This window comes from Haliotis asinina, chromosome 1 (genome assembly GCF_037392515.1).
Source record: "Haliotis asinina isolate JCU_RB_2024 chromosome 1, JCU_Hal_asi_v2, whole genome shotgun sequence".
Classification (NCBI taxonomy): Eukaryota; Metazoa; Mollusca; class Gastropoda; order Lepetellida; family Haliotidae; genus Haliotis; species Haliotis asinina.
In genome coordinates, this window is record NC_090280.1 from 92902653 (window position 1) to 92930384 (window position 27732).

Sequence of the window (27732 nt, forward strand, 5' to 3'; positions counted from 1 at the left end):
TTTCGTTACCAGTCGACCTTTTTTCCGTAAGTGCATGAAGATATGTTTTCAAATATGTAAATATTTATATCGCCCAAACAAACGGTTTATAAGTGAGTGAGTATGGTTTTACGCCACTATTTGTAGTATTCCAGCAATATTATGGCTGCGAACACCAGAAATGGACAGATTGTAACCATGTGGAAAATCGAACCCAGGTCTTGGGCGTGACTAACGAACGCTTCAACCACAGGGTTGCCCCACCGTCCTCAAAGGGTTTTATGAGTTAACTTCTGTTGTGCGTGTCCTATTATTGGGAGAGGGCTTTTCTAAGTCGGATAACTTGTGCCCAGTCCTGTTCTTGAATGAATACAATGTTTCAGTCAATTAACTGCAATCAAACCCTTCAGCTAGAAACCTATATTCGATAGTAATTGATAGGGAACCTGTTTCAGACCCACCATACTCTACTGACATTTCTTTTCATTTTACCCCGTAAGTGTTACCGTAATTAACCATCAAGATCAGTGTCTTTCAATCGACTGTCTGTCAAACGGGTGTCTGTCAGTTGGGAAATAACCCATTCGACGTGTCCCGGAATGACATAGCCAGGTCATGCAAGTCTCTGGGCAAGGATTCAGACTGATTCATGCTTAATCGGTAGAGGACTGATAAAAACAAGCCACTGCTGTTACACTTGACACATGAGCGTCAAAGCTAGCCAGAAACACCTACAGCGTTAAACAACACACTGACACGGTCATTTCACGTCCATAATAATCCATTAAACAACGCGTGTTGATGTGCACGACAGACTTAACTTTTATATGATTGATGAGGACATTTGTTTCCACACTAAACTACCTCTTACTTGACGCGGGGGTGGGGTGGTGGGGGTGTGGGTATTTGTTATCGCCTAAGGCGCAGATATTAACGTACAGGTTGGCTTACTTAGGCTGCACGTTGACGTTGCGGTACACAATGAAACATCAACGATGCACGTGCAACGTCAACGTTGGTGGGTGTGTGGAACTGGAATGATCGTTGTCGACGTTTTGGGGCTCTGGATGTTTTAACACGTTCTTTTGAGCATAAGCAGGTTCAGCTGCTGAATGCTCCATTGCCGTGTAGTTATAAAGGATTGCATTGCTTATTTCCAGATGGCTCATCGGCCCATGGTACATACATATCATTGGTCCACAGAACTGCGATATTTACATGCATTTAGTACCGAGTGAGCAACACATCTAGTAATTTCAACATTAGCACTGGGCAATAGAAAGTAAAAAACTTACTAACCGTTGAGTTTACAAATACTGGTATAAGCTTTTTCTAAGGGTAAGCGTTACATACGAGTAGAAAATTATGTTATGACATTCATTTTCGACATTACAGCTATTACAGAGTTTACAAACACTGTGACCTCTGACAACTTTATGATACATACCCGTACCGATGTTAAGAAGAAGAATTACACGGAAAACGAGCCAAAACTATTCCATATTTATCAAGATTTAGTGATAATAGATATGGTTAAACCATGAAAACAGTCTTAAGAATGCAAACACATTTTAGAACTATTCACCAGATCAGAGTGCAAATTCTGTTCGTAAGCGGCTTTTAATCTACATTCAAATTCTGCCAGGAAAAGAAAAAGGAAATCTCTACTTTGGGCTTCGCAGATTTAATCAAAACCATAAGTATATAGCAACGGATTAATTTTAGATGTTCAATTAGTCTTACCACGCGATGCCTCAAGATATTGCCGAGTGCTCATGATAATATCCATAGATTTAACGGGGACAACGACCCGTGATGGGTAGAATAGGCCTTCAGCCACCCATGCATGTACCCGTGAATGTCCCGGGGTAGAACAGGCCTTCAGCAACCCATGCTTGCCATAAAAGGCGACTATGCTTGTCGTAAGAGGCGACTAACGGGATCAGGTGGTCAGGCTCGCTGACTTGGTTGACACATGTCATTGGTTCCCATTTGCGCAGATCGATGCTCATGTTGTTGATCACTGGATTTCCTGGCCCAGACTCGATTATTTACAGACCGGCGCCATGTAGCTGGAATATTGCTGAGTGCGGCATAAAACTAAACTCACTCACTCACTTAACGGAGACAACAAAGACTCAGTAGCTGCAAAGGGGCAAAGCAGGATTGGCTGACTGAGTGATTATGGTATTACAACGCATTCTAGCAATGTTCCAGCAATATCACGAGTGGGGGATGCCAGAAATGGGCTTTACGCATTGTACCCATTTTGGGAATCGAACCGTGATCTTCGGCGTGATGAGTGGACTCCTTATCCTTTAGGTTATCCCACCGCCCCTCAAAGCATGCGTTAAATCTACATGTGATGAATGGTGTATTATGAAACAAAGCTAGCTGATGCAGAGTGGCGGTGCATTACGTGTTAGAATTATTCAAGGGCTGTATTAAAAAATCACAAGCTCCCGACAATGTATCTGTTCGGTGTATGTTGGGCTGACTACACATAGGTAGGAAACTGGAATGAAAAACGTTCCTTGGATTACATTCCTATCATTTCTGCACCCCCTTTGTGTGGGTAAACTATGTAAACAACCCCTGCGAGGCATATTTGGTCGTGCAAACGGGTCTAAGATGGAGGTAAATGGGGGCCCCTGGTCAAGAGGTGGAGCAAATTCAGATCCACCGGGGGTAAACTTGTCATGGAAATGGTCTATGATCAAGCTAAATCCACCCAGGGGTACATTTGTATATGCTTCCACTCCTGTTTATAATGGAACAGTTTTCCAGGAAATTTGAACATGCAGCTTGTTGGTGTGTACTATCCACCTTGCCATAAGTCTGTAGCTCTACACTGGAGACAACATGCCTCCGGAACACAAGCGTTTACGAACTTTTTTTGGACAGATGTATAGACAAAGTATCGACTTAGTATCCAGTGAGACTTGCATTCAAAGGTGAACAAGGAAATGCATGAAGTGGGGTTTGAGAAGGTGGCCGTACAATACGAAAAAAAGAAAAGAAAAGGAAAAAGAAGAAAACGATAGAAAGACGGAATGAAAACACTAGAAAACCTTCAGACAGTGTAAGTTCAAATTTTATGTACAACTAAATAAAAGTTGGAAGAAGACCTGCGACATCATGTTTAAAGTGTCAAGCAGTCAGTTTCGTCACTCACAGACATGTCTGATCTTTCCTAATGTTATCAAACTTTACTTATGAACATGTTACCGACACCCTTTTCTGGTGGTGTCGAACTTGCTGACCCAGGAGATGATGTATATGTTTAAAATGTTAAAAATGACCAACAAGATGATCATATGAAAACAGACGGAACAAAGGATAAAAACCAGGAGAAACACTGAAAATCCAAACTGCAAACAATTTTAGAAACTGCCATGGACAAGTTTGCTAAGATATTGGAGCAAGGCAGACTGAACTGGAAAAGAAACAAACTGATCTAGACATGAGAAAGAAACAGACAGAAAACAGACTTAGAAAACTAGATAAAGAAGAAAGACAGAAAGCTTCTAACGGACACCCGTCTGTCATATGCCAAGCCACCATCCATCCCGCATCCTCCAATACCGCAGTCTCCTGTTGGACCGGTGTATGATTCTTTGTAGGAAGCATTCGCTGGAGCCAGCCCTGTCTCCAGTCACCTCTGACTGCGCCAGTAACCATGTCCTTCGCCATGGTCAGAAAAGAACCAGAGGCAGCGACGCTCAAGAAGAGGATTGAAACAGCTGCTACAATAAGTAACTTGCTGTGGGATGATGTGGAGATTTGAGTGTTGATACCTTTTTAACTTTTTAAATAATCATCAAAGGATGATGGCAAATGATTTCAGGAATTATTCTACTCTGTTTAAACATAAATACTGTTTGTCATTTGTTCTGTCTTTCTGGAAATAAAGTCATTAAGCATTCATTGTTTTGTTTGACTTTGTTTCACCAAAAGGATCCGGTAACACTATACACACTCGAGAGAGGATGACAGTAAACAATTAATGCTGATTTCAGAGGACTAGATTTTTATGAAGAAAAAGCTGTGTAGAGAGATATCTTGGTTTACAGCTCCTCAACAAACTGTGATGAGAGTGCATTCCATACAGCAGATCCAGTGGTGTCATCTTGACATTGTTGTCCTTGAATTGTTCGCCATCATGAACCTGATCCACATCCAAACAGGTTTGAACCACTGTCTACTCCTTTCCTTTACTCAAACAAGGCGTGCTCTAAGAAGCGATGAACCCACGCACAAAATCAAACTGTGGACGAATCTCTTCCGTTATCTAGTTTTGGTCAAACGTCTATACGTATCCATAGTTAGAGAGAAGTGACAGTATGTATCATTATCCCCACCCCATACCTGTAATGTAAACACCGACACACTTTTATCCTTTGCCCCTGGGGGTAAGTATAACTCCTAGGGAAAAATGAAAATAGGGGTAAAAGGGGTGCATGTTAGGATTCGCCAGCAGGAACGGGGTAATCAGTGGAACAGGAAGAGGAAACTGCGTGTATATCGAACTGACAGATATCACTAACTGATTCTATGTGCGAACACTGATCGTATGCTTTTGAAATGCTTTCGACGAACTTATAATTGTGGTCCATTTGTTTGTTAAAACCACAGATAACCGTAGTGTTTTTATGTTAGAAGACAGGCATGTTTGTTTCAGTTAACGAATCAGCAGAAGAGAGTGAATGTTATTTGAGACCACACTCAGCAACAATCCAGATGTGCATCACGGTGTCCTGTTCAAGTCCGGATGGACAATGCAAACCATAGCCAAGAACCGTAATTGGGAAACAAAGGACGTTCTCTCACGAGAGAGTGGGTGAGTAAATGTGGTTTTACGCCGCTTGTAGCAATATTTGGGCAATAACTATTATCATTTGAAGAATCGAATATAGGTCTTAAGGATGATGTCTCGCAAAGCAGAACATCAGATTCCCATCCTTATATTTATATATAGATATAAATAATATCAAAAAGAAAACAAAAGCAAATGGTATCATTTGAGTCCATCGACCTAAAATGTTTGACTTATCCATTTTCATGTCGTACATTTACCATGCATGTTGAGGAATATTTCAACAATAAAACAAGTCTGGTATGTTATATGAAAACTTTTGTGAATGATGAATGTCAGGCAGTTATGGTACTAATCATTCAGTGGATGTGGCACCCTTCCAGTCGGTACCACCCCTCGTGTACACCCAGATCACCAAGCCAAGCTGGGAAGAACGCACTTGCGGGTTACTGTTCAGCCCGTGTCTTTGCTTTTCTAAAGTGTGTGAGTGAGTTTAATTTTATGCCGCACTCAGCAATAGTCCAGCTATATGGCGGCGGTATGTAAATAATCGAATCTGAACCAGACAATCCAGTGATCAACTGCATGAACATCGATCTGCGCAGCTGGGAACCGATGACGTGCGAACCAAGCCAGCGAGTCTGAACACCTCTTATGGCAAGGATGGGTTGCTGAAGGCCTATACTACCCCGGACCTTCATGAGTGCCTTTGCTTTTCTGAATTTATGGGGGTATTATTAACATGACATATATGTTTAGCCATTGCAAATATTATGTAAGTCTGTTTCAATGTTTTGTTTTGGTTGCTGTTGTTTACCGCTGCACTCAGCAATGTTCCACATAAATGGCGGCGGTTTGTAAACAATCAAGTCTGGACAAGACAATCCAGTGATCAACACCATGAGTATCGATCGACGATATTGAAATATGTCACATTTCAAGCAAGTCAGCGAGTCTGACCACCCGATCCCGTGATCTCCTCTTACAAGCCTGGGTTACAGAACACTAATTCACTGTCGACATGGACAGCATTTCATTCAAGTCGTCAATCAAATTTGATAAGGTATCTGAGAATGTATGGCTTGTTTTTCTTTTATAGAACGCAGCACTGTTGATAGGGTTACACAACACTAGTCCGGCCGAAGATTGATGAAATGAGCGTCAATTCCACATGACCCAGCGCTGTCAACCAATTCAGTTTGTTCATCTGTTACAATGCACTTAGGTAATGAGGAAAAGCATATTATTTCAGGTTCTGGAACCAATGATCTGAAAACATTTATAAATCCTAAAAGGTTTCCCAAGTAACTAACCACAGAGATATATACGAGAGGTAAACATATCGGAGCACTGAACAGAGGTATTGGAATGTGATGTAAAGGGACCATACCACACCAGATGGAAGCAGTGCCCTGGTTTTGTGGCCTCTTGTTCTCAAAAAAATAGTCGGGACCACTGTAAGTGAATGAGCTAGTGAGTGAGTGCATGTGTGTCAGTGATACTAAAGACACATATCAAGCCGGGAATACCAGAAATGTGTTTCATGCACTTTGCACATGTTGGGAATCAACCTCGTGTGATGAGGCGATGAGTGAACACTTGAACCAGTAGGCTATTCCACTGCCTGGACGAGTGATTTATTGGCTTGTATTGATGCAAGTCAGGTCAAATGTTTTACAGTCTGCTGTCATATGGATGAAATACGTATACTGCTGATGCAGCAGAATAGTTCAGACAGCCAACATGTGAAGTTGACACACATTTTCCTGAATCCACACACAGTTTATTGACTCAACAATAATAGAGGTCAAAAGATGTTTATTTAGAAAATGATCATCATCCTTTGATAGTAGGGCATTGTACGTTACAGACACCCAACAATAGCACAGTCTTGTCATGCGCTAGCTTCACCAACACAGGTCACTTTCAGTACTTCACGTGTCACATACTTAACTGAAACTTCTGAAACATGGAACATCTCCAACTCTAGTGACTTTTCTCTTCATTCTGGCTAATCTTTATTGACCCTCAATACTTGCAAACATGCATATTTTGTTGGACAGACAAACAGTCCAAACCTCTCAAAACAAACTCAAGTCTTCTGAGTCTGACCAAGCAGGCACCATCCACATCCTGCGCTCAAGATCTAAGGTCCTGTGAAGATATCAAGTCCTTCTGAGGCCTGGCCTTTCGTAGGCTGACCTAAAAATTCCATTTCCTTTTGAAGACCTATCTCAAAGGTCAAAGCCTTTTGAAGGCAGACTCTAACATCAAGGCCTATTGATACTTGACCTGAAGACTATAATGCATTTTGTAGGTGGACCTCAAAAGTCAAAGTCTTTTAAAGACAGACCTTAAAATGTCCACACCCCAATTTCTTGAAAGAAACTGCAGTCTGAGATTGAACAAAGAGATTTTACTCAAATTTGAGAAAATGCATTTCCCAGAATGAACCAAAATCAACATAAAATTCAAACATAGTAGACAATTTGGGTTTGGTGTATGGAGTATTAACTTTGTATGGGCTGTTGTCCTATTTTTAACCTGGAGCTGCGTAAAAATTCAGCTGTTTCAAACTGTCAAACACAGTTTGAAATTTCAGTAAAAATTTATGTTCGTTTTGGTAAACTGGCTAGTCGGTTGTTTATTTCATGAAAATCCTCATATTAGATTTACAAAATGTGTTCAGTATGACAATACTTAATTATTCATATTCTAGCCACAAAACAGTCACTAACACACAGAAATGGACTTTACCATTCCACAAATCTTAGGCTCAAAATTGTGTCTTTGGCAAAAATGAAAAGCGACGTCCACCAAGACATAATCAAATCATGAAAATATCTCACGGCCATGCCTCTACCCATCAGTGTTATTTACCTAAATCCAAACAGAAGCTCAGGTTAGATCACTATAACATGATCCAGTGCTGCTGTCTGTTTAGTCATTGTATGAAGTATTGTGTGGGTGATCTGTACAATGAAATAAATATCAACAATTGTCCAGCACGCACTGCCATCATTTCCTGCCTTTCCTTCGTAACGACTGTCCCTCTCCCGAGAAGGCTTCAAAGTTCTTGTCATCCTTGTCCTGACAAAGAAAGAATTGAGAATTTGGGAATTCAAAAACCTCAGTGCCAGAGAAATACTATATCTAACTGAACAAATCTAAGACAGATACACAAAACAAAAAATAGCAGAGAAAGTCAATGGTTCAGTGATGACGAATGATGACACTTGGTGTTATGTTAAGAAATGCATAATCACATTAACATTTTGGGATTAATTATGTCAGTATTACAGGGCCGTATGCACAAAGCAATCTTAGCGCTACGACTATCTTAAGTCTGTGTTGGAGAATGGGAGTTACAATCATTGTAGAACTAAGATCACTTTGTGCATCTAAAGTCTAAAGTCTTACACTGTGTTTGGATAACAAGGTGGCAACCTGCATGAAACAGCTACCTTTGTCTTTTTTTATCTTAAATTCTTAAGAGTTCAATTTAATTACAAAAGTTTGTGAAGAAAAAAGAGACAGGTAGATCAGTTTTGAAAATATTAAAGTCAAAAGTCATCTGGGATGCTGAAGTGAGCTGCAGTACCTACTCTACACTGAGACACTTTACTGACATGTTCAGGTCCAGCTGTGTAAAGTGAGTTTAGTTTTATGCCATACTCAGCAGTATTCCAACTATATGAAGGCAGTCTGAAAATAGTCTGCACCAGACAATCCCATGATCAACAGCATGAGCATCCATCCACCAGTGGTTCAAAATTTCCATCGTCTGACGTTTGGCACAATTCAGTTTTCATATCAGGCAATCAAATAATGGTAACTTAATCATCCATGGGCTACTGTATAATTTTGACTTTTGGGTTTAAACTGCAAATAACTTGGATATCACTTTATATCTGCTACAGATGTAGCTATTAAATTTCACAATGATAATACAGTACGGTTATCTTTCTTTGCTATTATGACTTCTCAACTGATAGTCCATTAAACATTGAGATCAAGTATCATGTTGCTTTTTATCTTTCATAATTACATCATCATTACGTCATAACAATCAGGGCAAGTGGAAACTTAGTTAGGACAAGCCACTCTCTTAAAGTCACTTGCCCTGTGGCAAGTGACTTTTAAAAACATTTTTGAACCCTTGATCTACATAACTGTTATAGAATAACTGTTCACCAAGTCAGCCAGTCTGATCCTCTGATCCCAATAATCAACTCTCATGACAAGCTTGGGTTATTGAAGATCAATTGTAACCTATATCTTCACTGGTCCTGTGTTTATTGCCACTTCTTTGCACGTGTCAATGTCTTTACGTCAACGAGAGTCTCAAAAGCCAATGGACAAATATATAACAAAATGTTTTGATAACTGCAGGAATGTATTTCCCTGCCCCATGGAAGATGGACCTACGTCTGCGTTCCCATTGGCAACTGGCCTGGAGGTTCTGATGAATGTCAAGGTTCCTCGCTTGTAGTTGTAGTTCGGAATACCTCTGAAATATACCACAGATTAAAGGAACATAAAATATTCATTGTTGTCCATGGAAATTTACTAATTAATCCGAATACCTCTCATTCACTTTGCTTTTGGTATTTACCCATATTCCAGGAGCTCCTTTCACAAAGCAACCTTTGCTAAGGTTAACCATAAGTCCCATTGTTTAACATTGCACATAGGTTACCTTAGTGACTTACCCCAGGTTTCTGATGGGGGCCTTGGGACATGGAAATATGTGCAAAGTGAAACCCCTGTCTCTGGCATAACAAGCTTGCACTATTTTTTCTTTCCAAATGCATGATTCAAACAGATACATCGTTCAGTTGTCAGTGGAAATGATGTCTATGAAAGTTCATAAGAAACTGATCTAAACTAAGGGAGGTAACTCCTGACCTGGTTGGGATACTGTTTGATGCCACAGCTGAACTGTCTGTTCCCTTCTTCTTTCCATCAAGACGGTTACCTTGACCACTGAACGCCTATGTTGACAGAATCAAACAAAACCATCACATAGGTACAGATATACTGAATCTCACAACAGCACATTTCTATTACATCAATGACCGGTCCCAAAATAATGTTCATCTGTTCACTTACTCTGAAGGCACTGTCCACAGCATCTGCACTGGTGTCCATTTCCTGAAACACAACGTCAAACATTCATGTATCATTTTCCTTACAAGTCCAGTTCTGTTGTTCTGTTTCATGAAGCACTGGAGTTTCACGCTTCTACAGGCTGTACTTTCACACAAAAAAACATACTTCACCTGATCAAAATAGTGCCTGTCATCAGGTGAGTGAGCGAGTATGGTTTTTACTCCACTTTTTAGTAGTACTCCACCAATATCATGTCAGGGCACCAATCGAAATTAAAGTTTGTCCTTTGGCACCTGAAGTTTACTGAAAGTCACTCAGACCCGTAATTTTGGTCCTTTCTGATCCCCAGCAACTACAAGTATTATTTCCATATTGAAATATAGAGTCTAGTCATTCTGAAAAAGGACCCACTTCTTTCTATGGTTCTGGGTTTTAAGGACCAGCAGCTTTTCAGGGTTTGAAGCCATGTATGGAATCGAACCCGAGTCTTCGGTGTGATGCGTGGATGCTTCAACCACTAGGCTACTGTACTGCCCCTGCATCTTCAGACAATTCACTCACCAATGCCGCTATTCTTTGGTGGAAGTCAATTAAAAAATTCCCTTTCAAATGCAACATCCAGGGTTAGGACCCAAGATGTGACAGGTTCTTAACTCAGGTTCAGGTACGGAAAGCTTTAACCACAAGGCCCCACTGCCCCGATAGATGAAAGAGTCTATCCCCATAACCAAGGACACCAAGCTCACCTCTCCGTCTGTGGCGAGAGATTCCTCTAGCTTCTGAGAACGTGGTTCCTGGTAACCAACCGGTGGGGCAAAGTCTACCTGTACACAACACACAAACACAACAAGGTTACAATGACCAAATCTGTATAATAGATACCTTTCCTTTCTTGTAGTGTTTCCAAATTTCATGTGAATTTCATGTGAATCATCATTCACCTGATGACGAAGTAAGAACATACTTCAAAACTTTGTGACTCTTCACAATAAAGAAGTTGTCATCCATAAAAGCTCGTCTTTATGTGTATCACTTCTAAATGCCCTTCAAAGACTCTAAATGTGCATCATTTAGAAATTCACATTTATTTAAGTAACAAAATTGGGAAACTAAATGTAAATCTTTTTAAAAATTTGTAATCTGGTAAGAAAGTTAATATGATACATTAAAATCTAAAATCTAACCTAACAGCTCAGCTTTATTACCGCTTGTCATTACATTCTATTGAGATAAACTGTTAAAAGATATACCACAATGAACATGTTCTATTCTATACCCAATTGTGACAAGATGTCACTCATGTTCTTAAAATATGAAATACGTTGATGTTGGGTCTACCAGAGATTCAACCCTAAATTTAGCCACCAAAAATGAAGCAAAAATTAGTATTGTTTAGCCATGATTACTTTTAATTTGTCGAAAGAATTTTCATATTTAATAAAAAAAAATTAGATATTCTAGGAGTTTCATATCTAATAAAAAATAAATAGATATTCTAAGAGCCTGTTCGAAACATTGTACTCACCTAATTCAGTAGTAAGTATTTAGATATTGTTTCATACCAAATACAGTGAGGTTGAAATTTATGGTATTTATGTATTTCATAACTTAATTTTCTGAATTTTTTTAATATAAATTTGCATATTTCTGTTGCTATCGTAGTCATGCATTTTTTAGTTGTTTCATTGGTAATGAATACAATAAAATGCTGCGAGCTGGCATCTCAGTGTTCACATTTATCCTGAAACTTCAGGAAATATCATCACAAAGGGACACAGATTTTCAGAATGAATAGGAGGACACCATTATTGAACATCATGTCCAGGCCTTCAGTACTTGCCACAATAGATGACTTGTTGACGTATAGTCCTGACGTACTTTCAAACAGTGTGAAATATGCATCATGTCGAAAGAAGTCCACATAAAATCTCCAAATCATCATCTACATTTAGACCAATTTGTAAGCAATATCTTAAAACAGTTCAGTTCAATGATGTTTGGACAATGTTCATTCGTTTCAACTTGCTCATGTCAATGTGGAATTAGATATAATCTGTGTTTGGTTTTCATAAATACCCCATTAGTCAATATTCAAACCACTAAGAGCTTATTAGGGCTGACAGAGTATTATGTAGTGGGGGACTATTGAAGGGGAGACAACTACTGTGATAGGGATAGTCTACTGCAACATACTATTGTGATAACGATAGTCTATTGTGTCCAACTAGTTTTTTCTTCCCATTTGAGGATATTTCCAAAATGAATGTACAGTTTATATGAAATAAATACAAGCTGAAGTTGTCTCTTTAATAGCTGACAAGAAACCTGAAACAGATAATTTTTTGCACAAGAAGCAAAGGCGTATAACTCTAACTCAAAGTGAACAAATCTGATACTTACTTAAATTTTGCACAGCACATTTATCAACAGAAGTCAATTACTGAAGTATTGATAGTCACACATACTATTGATGCAAAGATAGATTTTTGTTTTTACCGGCAATTAATTGCTATAAGAGACTCAACAATTGCAGCCCATTATCAGTTTGATAGTTACAGCGCTTGTATTGTGACCCTGACTCCCTATGAGTGTACAGGAGCGTGTACTTACATTCATGTCACATTCAATGATGGACACTGCTGTACCAGGCTTGGTTTCCAGGACGCACAACTCATAGATCTGAAATATCACATTGAGGCATTACCACTGACGCGGTCGGCAATACTACCTTAGTAAGTGTGGTATACATGTACTGGGTTGGGGTCATTTTATACATGACCTTTTGTGGGTGCATAAACTTTAGGAGGTAGGGGTAGGGGTAGGAAGGAGAGAGAGACATATGCAGTTAACTATCGTCATACTAAACTCACAAGGACCACTAGCTTTCATTTGCTACAACCATAGTTCACTGTATGCATTTTGATTAAAACATGTACCTGTAGCCATTGACCCTAAATCAATAACAAAGTCATTAAATGTACAATGGAAGCTATCAAAACCAGCATCTGTCCAATCCAGCATGTTGTCAACACTGGCATAACATCTCAGTCCCATCTGTGACTTGTACATTCATCATTAGCTCTACAATCTTGCACATTGTCTAAACTGGATATTTCTTCAGTCCCAATCAGTGCCGGTTATGACAGCTTTCACTGTATAAACATTTTTCTAAATGGAGCTAATAACAGATCTGACAGAAAGGAGCACATAACTCCACAAATCACTTAGTACACACTGTGTTGCTAATGGCAACACTCATCACTTACCTTGTCGTTGTATTTGATGGCGACCACATCTCCTTTAGTTAAACACGCAAAGTTCCTCAGTGCATTTTCAAGTCTATATACAACGATTAAGGAGACAACACTGGCATCTTTTTATCACATGATTGATAATCACCATAAGTTGGCAGGATTGGCAAAACTAGTAATTTGATGCTGATAACTGATTCACTCTCATTAACAATTACCTACACTGATAAATTCCCACTGTATAAATTAACATCTTACAGGATTCAACTCAAGGAACTTAATTGAACTTGTAGCTGGTATGTGAACACAGATGCAAGATACAAAATCAGGTAGCATCATTGCCCAATATATATTTCACAGGTGATACAGAGGTCGGTCTGTTGCCTGTGTTGCATCAATTACTCAAAAATAGCTGTGAAACATAACAGAAAAACAACTGCCTATAGTTTCATATCAATCTTTAAAAAGTAAGACGCATAACATATGACGCATCATACAAATATATCATTATATCGCAAAGAAAATTTACAATTGTGGTATAGGAACAATAAAAAAGAAAAAATACAAGCCACATACAATATTATCCACATATGTTTGGAGTGACAGGGTAGCCTAGTAGTCCCCACATGGGTTTAATATGTGTAGCACACTTCTGGTGTCCCCCACCATGATATGGCTTGAATACTGGTAAAAGAGGCAATAAATGTATCCTCACTCACTTCCACTTGTGTCTCATTCTCTCACAATACCAGAATTTCACATCAATGGGCACGTTTAACACCCTTATGAGTGTATTACATGTACCTGGTTGAAACCTCAGAAAAGGATACACAGCTTTTGGATTGGTGATGTCCAGGAAGTCGACAGACTGAGGCTGGAATTTGGCAAAGGTGGCGACTGAGAGAGATACGTTCTCTATCTGTATCAGCCCACCCTCGTCTAACAGGAGGTTTCTCATCATCTGAAACAGGGCAACAGGTTTCCAGTAAGATTCTGAAAATACTACTAAATTGACGGCAAAAATATATTCAGTGAATCACTATACACACAAAGAACTCAGGTACAAAAACATTTGCCCTCTGCAAAAACATTTGTCTTCTGCACCTACAGATCATGGAAATATCTCTGGGGTCATCTGGAATTAAGCAAATCAAGGCATAGCTAAAGGGACATAACTCTACTCAGCGACAGCTCAGCATTCAAGACCCAAACTTTGAACAAAAACATCAAAACATATTTGAGAAAAGAATCATTACTGTCAACATGACTGCATATTTTCATTCTGAGCTTGTGGCCTGACATATTCTTGAAAGTCTGTGAATAAACACTTAACTGCCATTGTACCTCACAGCCTTTGCACTACGACAGCCTTAAGTCTGTTTTAAGTTAATAAACTTATATGAATTGTGAATTACATTAAGGCCAAGATTGTTCTGTACAACGCTCTGGTGTTTGTTAAGGTTGTCAACACAACGTTTACAAAGGCATAAGGTATAAGTTCAACATTTAAAGATCAGTGTTTTCTACACTCATGAAATTTAATCACCTATCCATTATGTTAAACGTTTGACATGGTATGCATTCAAGACAGATGTTTAATGAAGGATGTTATACTTGAGCTGACCAATCTCCATTTTTAATGGTCACCCACCCAGTATGGGATGTATATCCGGCCCTCATCTGCTACAAATTCCAGCACGCCACAGTGCGTTTCTCGACCATGCTTCTTGTTGGTCAGTTTAAACAACATAGGGTACTGGATGTTGAGACGAGCTGTGAACAAACAATAAACACTGACACTGCAGCACAAGATTATTCTGGATTGTAGATAATCTTGAAGCAATTGAGTATTTATTCACCTACAAGGGTTGGCTGAAAAGTTCTAAGCCTCACTGTGAAAAAAAGTTACAAAGTCCACGTTTGTAATTTATTTTTCTATGTAGTCCCCTTCCAAGTTCACACACTTTTGCCAGCGATGCTGCAAGGCCCGAATCCCGGTCAGGAAGAAATCTTCTTCAGCTACCCTAAAAAAATCAGTCACAGCGGAAATGACGTCATCATTACCTGCAAAATGGCGACCGGCGAGTTCCTTTTTCATTTGGGGGAACAGGTGGTAGTCAGAAGGAGCCAAATCAGGTGAATAAGGAGGATGGTCAATGAGTTCAAAGCCACAATCACGGATTGTTGACATGGCCACCACCGATTTGTGAACAGGCGCATTGTCTTGGTGGAAGAGGACACCTTTAGCGATCATCCCTCGTCGTTTGGCTTTGATTGCTTCTCGCAACTGGTTCAGTAGATCAGCATAGTATCTGCCATTGATAGTTTGACCCTTTTCAAGATAATCAATGAGCAGAATACCCCTGGAATCCCAAAAGACTGATGCCATCACCTTTCCAGCTGAAGGAACAGACTTGGCTTTCTTCGGAGCTGGTGAATCAGGATGCTTCCACTGTTTTGACTGTAGTTTTGTTTCTGGTTGAAAGTGATGTATCCAGGTCTCATCCATGGTTACAAATTGTGCCACAAAATCATCGGGATCTGCTTCAAAACGATGCAAATTGTCAAGGGACGTCTGGAACCTGACATGTTTCTGTTCTGCTACCAAGAGCTTTGGCACCCATCTTGCAGAAACTTTAGTCATTCCTAATTCGTTGGTGATAATATGCTCAACCCTCTCATGAGAGATGCCCACTACACTAGCAATATGTCGAGTAGTCAATCGTCGATCATCCATCAACATATCGAGCACTCGCGTGATGTTTTCCAGAGTGGTTGCTGTTGAAGGCCTTCCTGAGCGTGGGTCATCATCAAGGCTTTGTCTGCCATGCTTAAATTCTGCAGCCCACTTCTTTACTGTGGAAAATGAAGGAGCATCATCCCCTAGAGTGGAGACCATGTCAGCATGTATCTGTGTTGGGGACATCCCTTTTTTTTGCAAGTACTTGATGACTGCCCTGTATTCAGTTTTGTCCATTTCTGATGATTTCAGAGGGTAGGTTTACGAAGAGAGCTGTAGTTGAGATAAAACTATTAGTACGTTTGTAGTTCTTGTGTCTATGATTCACTAAATGATTGTCCTCATTGGTGGCAAACACCTGTCTCTACCTGGTGGGGAAAAACCACTCAGGCTGAGAACTTTTCAGCCAACCCTCGTAAGATCATGTCTAGTATTGATTCTGGTTACCTGATGGTTGCATTTGGTCATCAATACTAGGATCGAAAAGGTACACTCTTAGTCTTACCATGATATGGCATGTACTGCGGTACAAGGCCTTCGGTTCGGTACGCTTCTGTTTTATCATGTTAGACTTATCTTTACTTTGTTTGTTGTTTACTGCCAGACTCAGCAATGTTCTAGCAAAATGACAGAGATGGTTATGTAAGATGGCCAAGTGAAAGAGAGATAACTGCTTGTCCATCAAGATTTTTCTGGTCACACCATGGAGTGAGTGAGTAAGGTGGGATTAATGCCTCTTTTAGCAATATTAATGCAATATCATTGCAGGGGACACCAGAAATGGGCATTTGTAACTACTTGTGTCGTTCTGGCAAGGCCGGATGGCGTCTCATACCCCTCTCGTGGCCATGTTTATGACTGGGTCCTGTCTAAGCACAAACGGGTATGTAGATGAAAACAGACTCTCACTATTATCAAGGAAAGATAACTCTGAAATTCCAAATATGACTCTAAGAATATCCTATATCTCGTGGGCAAAACAACAATATGGTCATTCAGTTTGCAAATTTGTTTCAGTGTTGAATGTTGTTTATCCTTTAGCTCAAAGTTTATAATTAAATTGTGCTTTGTATAGTTTAGTGAAGTTTCGAAGTTCAACAGTTCTTCCATTTTCGTGTTTTCAAATGCATTTTACTACGTGCAATTTCCCTGGTTTGCCACGATTCTTGGCAATGATGGCATACTAGAGGGGTACGAGTCTTCTTGTAGGTCACAGAAAGAGACGAATAGTTGCGAATGCAGGAATGGGCTTCACACATTGTACTCATGTGGGGAATTGAACCTAGGCCTTCGGTGTGACTAGTGAACCACTAAGCTACCCTACTGCCCCTTATACAGCTGGGAAAGTTTGTTTACGAATAATAATATTCCAGCAATCTATTTGTAAAGCATCACTTGACAATTGTTTTTCCTTTCCCTGACAATTTGTAGAATTTGATTCATTAGAAAAGAATGTTTGACCAATCCAATGGACAGCATGGTCACCACGACAGAACAAACTCACAACACAAAACAGTTGACTGAGTATACTCACTGAGCTGGTCAAGAGCTGAAGGTGGCATTATAACTGAAAATAGAACAGACAAATCCTTGTCACATGAATCAAGACAATCCTATTTATTTTCAGGGGAGGGCACTGAAGAGAATTTTCTTATTAAAATCTGGAATGCGAAAACATACATTGCGATATGCATTGCAATATACCGCAAGAAGGTTTTTTTCAACAAAATAATAAGAAAACAATTGTAATCTAATTAATGCTTGATTCTTAAAGCAAAAACACTACAAAATAAATTTGCTTGATTAAATGTTGACAAAAGCTTTTAATCACGGCAAAATAAAAATGTAAACAGAAATTAGGAAAGGAACAAGTCAATATCAACACAGTGGCTCAGCCCTAAATTCTACCATAATGGAGCTGTTGCTCTAGTGTTTGGCACCAAAATAAATTGTTCCTTATTGGGGGGTCACCATTTTGCAACAAACACGTGACTTTTGGTGTAAAAACAGAAATATCCCTTGATTTCCTTGTGTTACCTTTTTCATATTTACTATTAGTTTTGACAGTGATAAAAAAATGAAAATAAGAGACAGTAAAATGGCATATGCCGTAATAAATGTTAAAAAAAGATGTACAGTTAAGCTGTGTATCAGCATAAATTACACAAATATTCATGTGAAGTCTCAATTCCTATTAAGTCCATTGCATACTAGTATGCACGATCCTTTTCAAAATACTCAATAAATTTGATCTTACATGCATACACATAAAACACATAAGGTAACTGAAGTATACTGACATGATCCATTTCCGCACATGAACATGGCAACTTGCAGTCTTTCTGATATTACAGATCAATACTCATAACCAACACGTAAACCAACATTTAAACTTCATTATAATTTCACAATCAATGCAAAATGGCCCCCAAACCAAATGAGTTTGTGTGTGTTGGGTACAGTTTATTTGGTTACTCAAAGGAACGTTAGGATACCCAATTGAGATGAACACAAGCAAGTACATAACCCAATTACCCCAAACGTCATCCGTACCTGTGTAATAATAATATAGTTTGTTTGTAAATTATCTTCTTAAACAGAATTATTTGTAAACAAAATGTCAGAAACTCACTTTTGCCTCCCCTTTCCACGTCCTCTCTGTCCCCCAACATCGTGACGGAGTAGCATCTGTAGGTGGTCTGAAATGGGCGACCTACCTCCGGAAACATATGTCCAAATCCAAACTGAAGATGAAATGAACATTGAATAACTGAAAGTGATGTTCAGTATATTGGTAAAGTGTACATGTTACATATGATTAGAGGTGTGACAATACAGAAAATTCAGGATACGATATCAATTGCGATATCTTGGAATGATATGATACAATGTGATTCACATCATGATGTTATGATTTGGGTCTTGGGTCCAAGTGAGGGTTTTGGTGAAATCCATTATCTAACTGGTGTGCTGGTCTGCTTGGGGGAATTGGTATGCTATCTTAAGTTATTTCCTTTATAAATGTATATTTGGTATTAAGTAACAGTGTACATCTTGACATAACCATCAATTTCAAGTGAAAATCAATAATTTTAAGGTAACTATACACATCATGATACGAAAAAGGTATTGATATATTTACCACCCAATAAAGTATCATGATTATCAATACTACAATATATCAACACAGCTGTTCACATGATTATTCAATTAGCTATTTACACAGCCCGTTTCCATGGTATGAAAATCTCCTTTAAGACGCTTTAAAAGAAAACAGGTTTGAAAGAGGGTATTCGATAATAAGATGCTAGAATACAAGCCCTTATTTCATGCTGATCTACCTTTGTCATGTCCACAGTCTATCTTTGTCATGATCACAGTCTGCCTTCGTCTGTAATGTCTACAGTCTAACTTTGTCTGCCATGACCACAGTCTCAATTTGTCTGCCATGTCCACAAACTACCTTTACCAAAACCATAATCTACACATGTAAACTCCATAGTCTTACTAGTGTCAGTTTCATTGTAGAAATTTTCTGTTACGTGCATAATCTATCTCTGCCTTTCAGGCACATTCGGACTTATCCGCCTGCTGAATTTATTTGTCATGTCCATGGTCTGCCTTCAATAAGTCAACAGTCAACTTTGTCCCTGTATAGTTAAATACGAGTGTTAACAGGGATCAGGGTTCAATATCTTCTTGAAGGAACAAACAAAGATCATGACTAAACATTTAACAATTCTCCTGACATGGCTGAATCATCGTGTTTTTAGAGTATGTTTACACGTGTCATAAACAGAAAGAAGACAAAAAGGACATAAGAAATCTGAAGATCATCTATGCCTGTCGGCTCCAACAAAACTGGTGGTCACACTCACACATTTCACAACATGTTTACATGTGTGCAAGGCCTGAAATCATTGCCTGAGAAAGTCAGTTAGTTGGTTTCAATTCCAAGATCTATCACGTAAGTTGGAAACCGATCTCAATCATCTGCGTTATGAACATTAGTAAATGTTGACCAGTTAGCGACACGTACCATTTTTCAATCTGTTTTGGAACTACTACTTGTTATTATTAGGATGTGAATCACATATGCAATGACACTGCTTAACAGCTGAACAGGAAGTAAACAGTACGCACGCACAATCCTGACGAAATGTTTGTTTACTTCCGGTTCAATTCAATCATCTGGAAGCGAGCCTCTGATTGGTCACATTCTCTGTTACCTTTTTATATGTTTTGCTTCAATTTACACTTATCCACATATAAATCTGTCAAATACCCAACTTATATCAGACATGTTTACATTTTGTAAACAATTATGATGCGGGAAAGCGCCGACAAAAGTATATATTCTGTAGAATATAACGTATTCTGTTTTAGTACTACTAACCTTCAACCAATCGTTTACTCTGTGTCATTTGCTCACTGTCGGTGTCAGCACACGGAACCGCGCCAAAATCGAATAACACCGACGAAAACATTGCGAAGATTTTGTTCAGATCATAATGTTTGTCAAGGATTTTAAGAAGAATTTCTATGACGCAATACAAAATCAGGTACACTACACAAATGAAATTCAAAAGCAGCACTGTATAAATTCATAGAAAAATGCAAAGTGCGAACATGTTTACAATTTCATGAAGAAGATCTATTTTGATAACCTGGTATGTCAATGTTTTCTTAAAACAGGAGCACATGTCGCATAAAATTTGAGAGTGAACTTGATAATTGTAAGATGAAATGAAATGTCTCATGTCTTGACCTATGTCTGTTTACCCAGGGTTTGATGAGACTACTCCCCAAACATTAACCTATTTGCTACAGTACTGAAGCAGTTTTTGTATGCAGCAATCGAGTATATTATACCAGACTTAGATGCTATTTCATAAACTGGTCCAACTGCCGAATGAGGATGTTGCTTTGCGCATCTTGCACGCTCCTAGGATCCTCATGGTTAGGTTGCGTATGGGTTAGTCATCTTTTATTGAATAAATGATCCAGCATTTTTAGGAAAATTGTAGAAAACTAGCTGCTACACATGCAAGATAAACAATCAGGTGTGTATATCGTACCTATGTCAGGGAGAAAATGTGTTGACACGTTTGCTTGACTTCTCAGTCCAGCTTAGCCTGGAACTAGCAGGCTGAATTTGATCCTCCACAAGTGACAAGGCAGTATTCAAACTGGATTTTATGCACAGACTCTATAGATATTATTGTGTTTATTAGCCTGCAGATGTCTTTCAGGGCCTGAACATTATAAAGACTGCAGACAGCAGATGGCCAACTGGCAAATTAAAGTATTGCAAACACTGGGTGTGAGGTTTTGAGAACCACTTAGTTTTAGATGTTTTCAATGAAGATTGGTTATTTTATCGTTTCCAGCAAGTATTTGATAAGAAAGAAACACACGAAGCAATAACTGTGTCACAGCTGAGACAAGGTAACTCAGGTACTCAGGTGATGATGGTCCATAGTAGGATCCAGCTCACAATGGCTTTGGGAAATATTCATGTGACAAAGAAAATATTTTTGGAAATTGTTTTCTATTTTTTTCTGTCATGAAAATGTTTTGTGAGTAAAATCCCGTTATTGTTCTAAATAAGGCAAGGGCTCAGAAAGTGTAGTTTTTGACATTGTCATTGGTTGAAAGTACATTGTAATCTGATCCAGCACATGATTATTTATTTATGTTAACTGATCCGTTAGCATTGGTATCTTTTCCACATCACACTATTGATCTATTTTTGTTGAGTTTTACCAGTAATTTCTTTTATAAAATGATAGATATAGTATATTGTTTTGTAGGGATGCAACTAATCTGTTCAATTCAACGAAAATCAAATCTGAGACCTTAGTTTTTATTTCGTTAGCCTTTATCACAATTTTGAATCAATATTTGAATACCTATTTAAATTATTTTCACACATTCATTACTCCATCTTGAGCAGTTTTTGAGGGCTGAAATACAGGGAAATGTCATTGGTTGACACTGGGCTAATTATCCTAGTTGACAGCATATTTCATACTTAAAAAGTCACCTCTGAGAGTTAAATAAAATCAGATGTTTTCACTTGTATAAAGAATCAAATTGAAAATGATTGGACCAACAGTTCAATATTGAAAATCAAATCAAACTGAGGTCTGGATGAATCGTTGCAGCTTATTGTTATGCAGTTTATAGTCAGAAAACTTAAAATGCTCATTTTTATTGGAATGACTTTGATTCAAAGAACACTTATTTGAAAAGATATTGCTTCAGTGACTCATGTGAAATTAATTTGGGAGTATTGTACAGAATTGCTGTGTCGAATACACTGGTACTAGTCATCATGGAAAACTTATGACAAACATGTTATGTTGTATGATGGTTAAAACTGTAAAACTCTGTTCTGTTCCAGAGAGTTCTGGTACTCGTGTCTTTCGACGTGGATGCATTATGTGCATGCAGGATTTTGCAGGTTTGGCAAATTTTATTTCTCCCTCTCTAACTCATGTTATATTAAATATCTTGCTCCTTTTTAATGTTTCTGTTATCAGTGAAATATAGTTAGTGTACCAGCAAATGAAAAATAATGTTTTTTTTCCTTTGTTTGATTGTTTCTTTCTTTCTTTTCTATTGAATTCTTTTTATATTTGCTTCTGACATGGCCTCTCACATCTTGTTAAACAAAATGACCTAGCAATATGATGCCCCTCAAAGTCTTGTAGACTATTGGGGAAAAACGTTCGATGATTCCACCTTTTGTGATGCATGAGCAAAGTGAAATATATAGCAGTCGCCACATATATGGTTCTTTGGCTCAGTTTGAGTGTACACTTTTATCCTAGTCTTGCTTGTTACTATGGTTACGTGTTGTATTTCAGCATCATTATGCACAGTCATTATAGTCAGAGGACCTAGGGTTAAAAATTCCCATTGCCTGATGCCCGGGACGAGTCAGTTTTCATTTTGGGCAATAAAATAGGTTTATCTTACTTGTCTGTGGGCTACTAGATAGTTTCCATTTAAAGGTCACATGCAACCAAAAAATCAAACATAATTAAAACACATTTATCACTTATTCATGACATATAATATACATTGCTGTTTTGAAAAAAACAAATAACACAATTATAAGCGTACAATCGCGATTCAGAAGTGCGATATTTTGCACTTGGGCTTACTTCCCCCGAAACGAAGCCCTCGGGAGACCGAACCCAGTCATAGCGGGTGGATCTGCACTCAAGTGTAACGACGGTTTCCGATTGGCTGTTTCATTTGCTGATATATATACTGAGGGTTCGTTGTGTGTACAGAAAGATGATCTGTTTGATGGGCATTTTAGAAGTATAGACAGTCACAAGAAAGTAAGATTCTTTATGGATAACAACTTCTTTTTGTGTACTTGATGCGTCGTTTCAGTATGGATTCATATACTGTTGTCAAACAAAATCATATACACGAAAAGAAGTCGTTATCCATGAAGAATGTATATAGAGATGTTGGGTTTGGAAAATACATGTTCTCTGAATTTGCGCTCGATCAAATAAAAAATCATGTCAGTAGGGATGGTAAACTACTGCGTGGCTGGAATCTGTCATTCGTCCAAGTACAAAGCAGGACTTGAAACTGACAAGAGTTTGCACCAGTTTCCGTCAGATCCAGTCATCCGAAAAAAATGAATGTAGTTTGTTTTCAACCCACAGACATAAAAACATGCCATGTGTATCACACGTGCCTAATTACATAATGTGGCAGACACGGAACTCAGGTGCAGGAGTCGTAAATCAACTTATTTTCTTTATGTCGTATAGTCTGATAGGTGTTAAGTTCAAATTGCACGTGGTCAATGATTGAAGCTGTGTATTGCATGTTGTCTTTAGCAGACAGACATTTAGGTGTGAATAAACCAGACACTGAGCTTTCTCTGTGACAGAGACTGTTTACTACAATCAACAAGTTGTTTTACGTAACGAGTAGATTATTTACTTGTTTGTGTACACAACCAAGATTAGACTACTGCTCACGACCTCAGACGCTGGGCGTGCATAGTGTTTCAAGCTCCTCGAACCTATTCACTGCGCATGCGTTATGGACGCAGCGCAGCACAGCTGTTGAAACCAGTTTTCCCCCCAGAGCTGGGGGGAATTTAGTGAAACGTTTGAACTCCGATTTCGCGGGCTTTTCTTTCATCGCGTTTTTATCAACTTTATAGGTTGAATTGGCATTGTTTATGATTTGTTTTGGTAAGTGCATACCGAAAGGTACCAGAATCTGCAAAGTTGTGTTTTACGTTGCATGTGACCTTTAATGTTTCAAACTGCAAATCAACTTGGATTTCATTTCATATCTGATCAAAATGTAGTCCTTAACTTTCGCAATGATAATAAAGTAGAGATATCTTTCTTTGCTATTTATCACTTTTCGAAAAAATATTCCAGTAAACATAAACACCAAATACCATGTTGATTTATTTTATACCTTTCTTGAAGTCTCTTGCCCTATGGCAAGTGGCTTTTGAAAAAAATATTTGAACCCTAGCAGACGTTTGTTGCTATGGTTACCTGTATTGTTTCAGTGCCTGTTTTTGTGTTATAGTTAGTGGACGCTTGTTGCTGTGGTTACCTGTATTGTTTCAGTACCTGTTTCGGTGTTATAGTCAGTGGACGCTTGTTGCTATGGTTTCATGTGTTGTTTCAGTACCTGTTCCAGTGTGACCAGGTCCTGTACACCATCGTGCCGGTCAGTGGCCTGGAAGACCTGGAGCGGGCCTTCGTAGAGAACTCAGAAGGCGTGAGTGCTCATTTATGTTAGATGGATACATGCACAAAACAGAGGGTAGATGCCACAATTAGGATTCAGCAAGCTTACTTAGATGTGGATGAGAAGGTGGCGCAGTTGATAAGGATTGTTAGGAGCAGATTTGTCCTCTTTCTTCATGAGACCCGTGAAGGTCCCTGGGTAGAATAGGCCTTCAGCAACCCATGCTTGCCATAAAAGGCGACTATGCTTGTCGTAAGAGGCGACTAACGGGATCGAGTGGTCAGGCTCGCTGACTTGGTTGACACATGTCATTGGTTCCCAATTGCGCAGATCGATGCTCATGTGTTGATCACTGGATTCTCTGGTCCAGACTCGATTATTTACAGACCGCCACCATATAGGTGGAATATTACTGAGTGCGGCGTAAAACTAAACTCACTTACTCACTCACTCGCTCACCCCTTCTTCATGAGAGGATCAGCTGATGATGAGCTTAAACCTATGGTAGTGGGGTGAGGAAGCAGGGTGTAACCTGGTGGTTAAATCATTTGCTTGTCACGCCAGAGTTCTGGGACCAATTTCCCATGTGTTTACAATGTGTGAAGCCCATTTCTGATGTCTCCTGCAGTGATAGTGTTGGAATATTGCTGGAAGTGCTGTAAAACCCAACTCACTCTTGTAGTGGGTCAGCATCTCACCTGTAAAGACTGGTCTGGATTTGACCCCCAGTCTTTCCTCTCTCATCTCACTGACCACCCACTGATGTTACAGTTTTGACTAATTGGCAAATGGTCAAAACTGTAGGTGAAAATTGGTCAATACTGACTAGTCGAGGGGTTAGTGCCAGAACACCTTAAGTAAAAATTGTGTCAAATTTAGTTAATAGTATTAATGCATTCACAAACAGGTATACTACTCATACACAAAAGCCCGCATAAATCAGGGACCTAATTGGCTAGTTATGCATCAGAGTTTAAACAACTTATCAGTTATCTCTCCCTTCAGTTTAGACCAAATTATGTTATGTTAGATTACACCGTTCAGTCCTGCTCAACTCCTCCAGCCACGCTTGATATTCCCATGCCAGAAACCGTTAACTGGCAGAAGTCGCATCTGGCACACTGTGTGGTGGCGGGCAAGAATTTCCCTTCCAGGTTAAAACAACTGATATGCTGATGGAATGTTCAGACTCTTTAGACTTACAGCTGATAAGGACCTCTCTCCCGGGTCAGATGGCCTTAATTACTGTTATTCTGTTGTGGAGCTATATAAGCGTGCCTCTCCCAGCTGTTTACAGGGTTTGTTTCACACTAGCCAGGGTTAGTTTATTTTGACCCTTGGGAGAGGAGCTACTTTTCCAAAGTGTGTGTTTGTATTCGAAAGATTTACAGTACGGAAATCCCACTGAAACATCACAGGTAAGTCATATCTGTAAATAGTAAATAATCACTTGCTAAATATAACAAGTATAACACACATGAGTGTGGTAATATACTTATTCCTTAATTCACCTACGAGATTTGATGTCAGCATAAGTTATTTGCCAGCACTAATTACAACTGAAACTGTAATTATTGAGTATAATTATTATATTATCATCACATTCAGTTTGTGATAGTAGCCAATGCCTTAGCTTAGTACTCTGGTTTTAGGTGGATGCAAGATGACTGAATTATGGTCCGAAGCAGATGAAGATGAATTATTACTATCTGACATTGCCACATCTACAAGTTGGTCACTTGCCACTAATGTATCAGTCAATTCTGAATATATTCAAAATGAACCAACCCCATGTGGGGTGTTGCTGGATACTCGAACACAGTCTGATACAGTACAGCATGGCGCACATGATGAGGAAAATGAGTCAGCACTAGGTCATACCACTGATGATATTAAAGACCAGTTGGTATCAATTCAGGGTGACGTGTCTCTCGATTTACATAGAAAGACGGATGCTATGCCCAGATATTTACCACAACGGGTTGAAACAGCAGTACAAAGTAATTTGCCTTTAGACATCCTGGCACTGAGTGATGCACCTACAGACATACCCGGACAGACTGATGCCCCTCTGAATATACCAGCACAGACAGACGTGCCTGTGGACATACGCGAACAGACTGATGCTCCCATGGACATACACGAACACACAGATGTGCCTGTGGACATACGCGAACAGACTGATGCTCCCATGGACATACACGAACACACAGATGCGCCTGTGGACATACGCGAACAGACTGATGCTCCCATGGACATACACGAACACACAGATGCGCCTGTGGATATACCCGAACAGACTGATGCCCCTCTGGATAAACCAGTACAGACAGACGTGCCTGTGGACATACGCGAACAGACTGATGCTCCCATGGACATACACGAACACACAGATGCGCCTGTGGATATACCCGAACAAACTGATGCCCCTCTGGATATACCAGTACAGACTGATGCACGTACAGACATACCCAAACACACTGTTGCGCCTTTTGACAAACCCGAACAGACTGATGCCCCCATGGACATACACGAACACACGGATGCGCCTGTAGACTTGCCAAAACAGACTGATACACCTGTATACATACCAGAACAGACAGATGCGCCTACAGATGTACCAGCACGGACTGATGTGTCTACAGACATACCAACACAGGCTGATGCACCTATAGACATGCATGAACGGACTGATACGCCTATCGACATACCAGATCAGAGTGATACACCTACAGACATATTAGTACAGACTGATACGCCTACAGACTCGTTAATGCCATGTTATGGGCGCGGAGGAACATCATCTCTGAGAGATAGTGACAGTGACTTTGACAGTTCAGATAATGAACTATTGGCAACACTAAGGAGTAGAAAAGGACTGGTTCCTAACAACGACCCAACATCATCGTCAGGGGAAGAATATCATCCAGATAAAACCACTTTCAGTTCATCAGACTCTGAGTTTTACTCCAGTTCAGAGTCCTCAAATGAACCTTTGATCCAAAAGCGAAAGTTGTTAAAACTGAAGAAAAAGAAACCATGTGACAAAGCAAGCCTAAATTCGCCCGCAGCTGTGTCAGCGG

General features: G+C 39.3%; 2 protein-coding genes across 2 annotated transcripts in view; one reads left to right on the plus strand and one right to left on the minus strand.

Annotated features, from left to right (window-relative positions):
- Positions 1 to 6556: 6556 nt before the first annotated feature.
- LOC137255453 (ubiquitin recognition factor in ER-associated degradation protein 1-like) lies at positions 6557 to 20086 on the minus strand. The gene is made up of 12 exons (XM_067792893.1): positions 19938 to 20086; positions 18531 to 18642; positions 17433 to 17465; positions 14810 to 14931; positions 13989 to 14119; positions 13174 to 13246; positions 12518 to 12586; positions 10654 to 10731; positions 9908 to 9949; positions 9704 to 9789; positions 9224 to 9305; positions 6557 to 7885 (listed from the first exon to the last, which is right to left on the minus strand). The coding sequence occupies exons 1-12, from the start codon at positions 19938 to 19940 to the stop codon at positions 7814 to 7816; spliced, it is 903 nt and encodes a 300-aa protein (XP_067648994.1). The 5' UTR covers positions 19941 to 20086; the 3' UTR covers positions 6557 to 7813.
- A 223-nt stretch (positions 20087 to 20309) lies between these two features.
- Positions 20310 to 27732, plus strand: part of LOC137255463 (cell division control protein 45 homolog) — a 37057-nt gene continuing 29634 nt past the window's right edge. Inside the window, exons 1-3 of the mRNA XM_067792902.1 lie at positions 20310 to 20460; positions 22305 to 22364; positions 24587 to 24679. Of these exons, the coding sequence (XP_067649003.1) occupies positions 20410 to 20460; positions 22305 to 22364; positions 24587 to 24679 (204 nt within the window). The 5' untranslated portion in view covers positions 20310 to 20409. The remainder of the gene's footprint in view (positions 20461 to 22304; positions 22365 to 24586; positions 24680 to 27732) is intronic.

Bases quoted from the DNA above. Each gene is read 5' to 3' on its own strand.
- LOC137255453 (XM_067792893.1), bottom strand. The intron at 13,247-13,988 runs GTATCCTTTTCT...CGTTGTATATAG, and splicing joins ATCACCAATCCAAAAGCTGT to ACTTGAAAATGCACTGAGGA. The intron at 9,306-9,703 runs GTCAGGAGTTAC...GGTATATTTCAG, and splicing joins TCAAACAGTATCCCAACCAG to AGGTATTCCGAACTACAACT.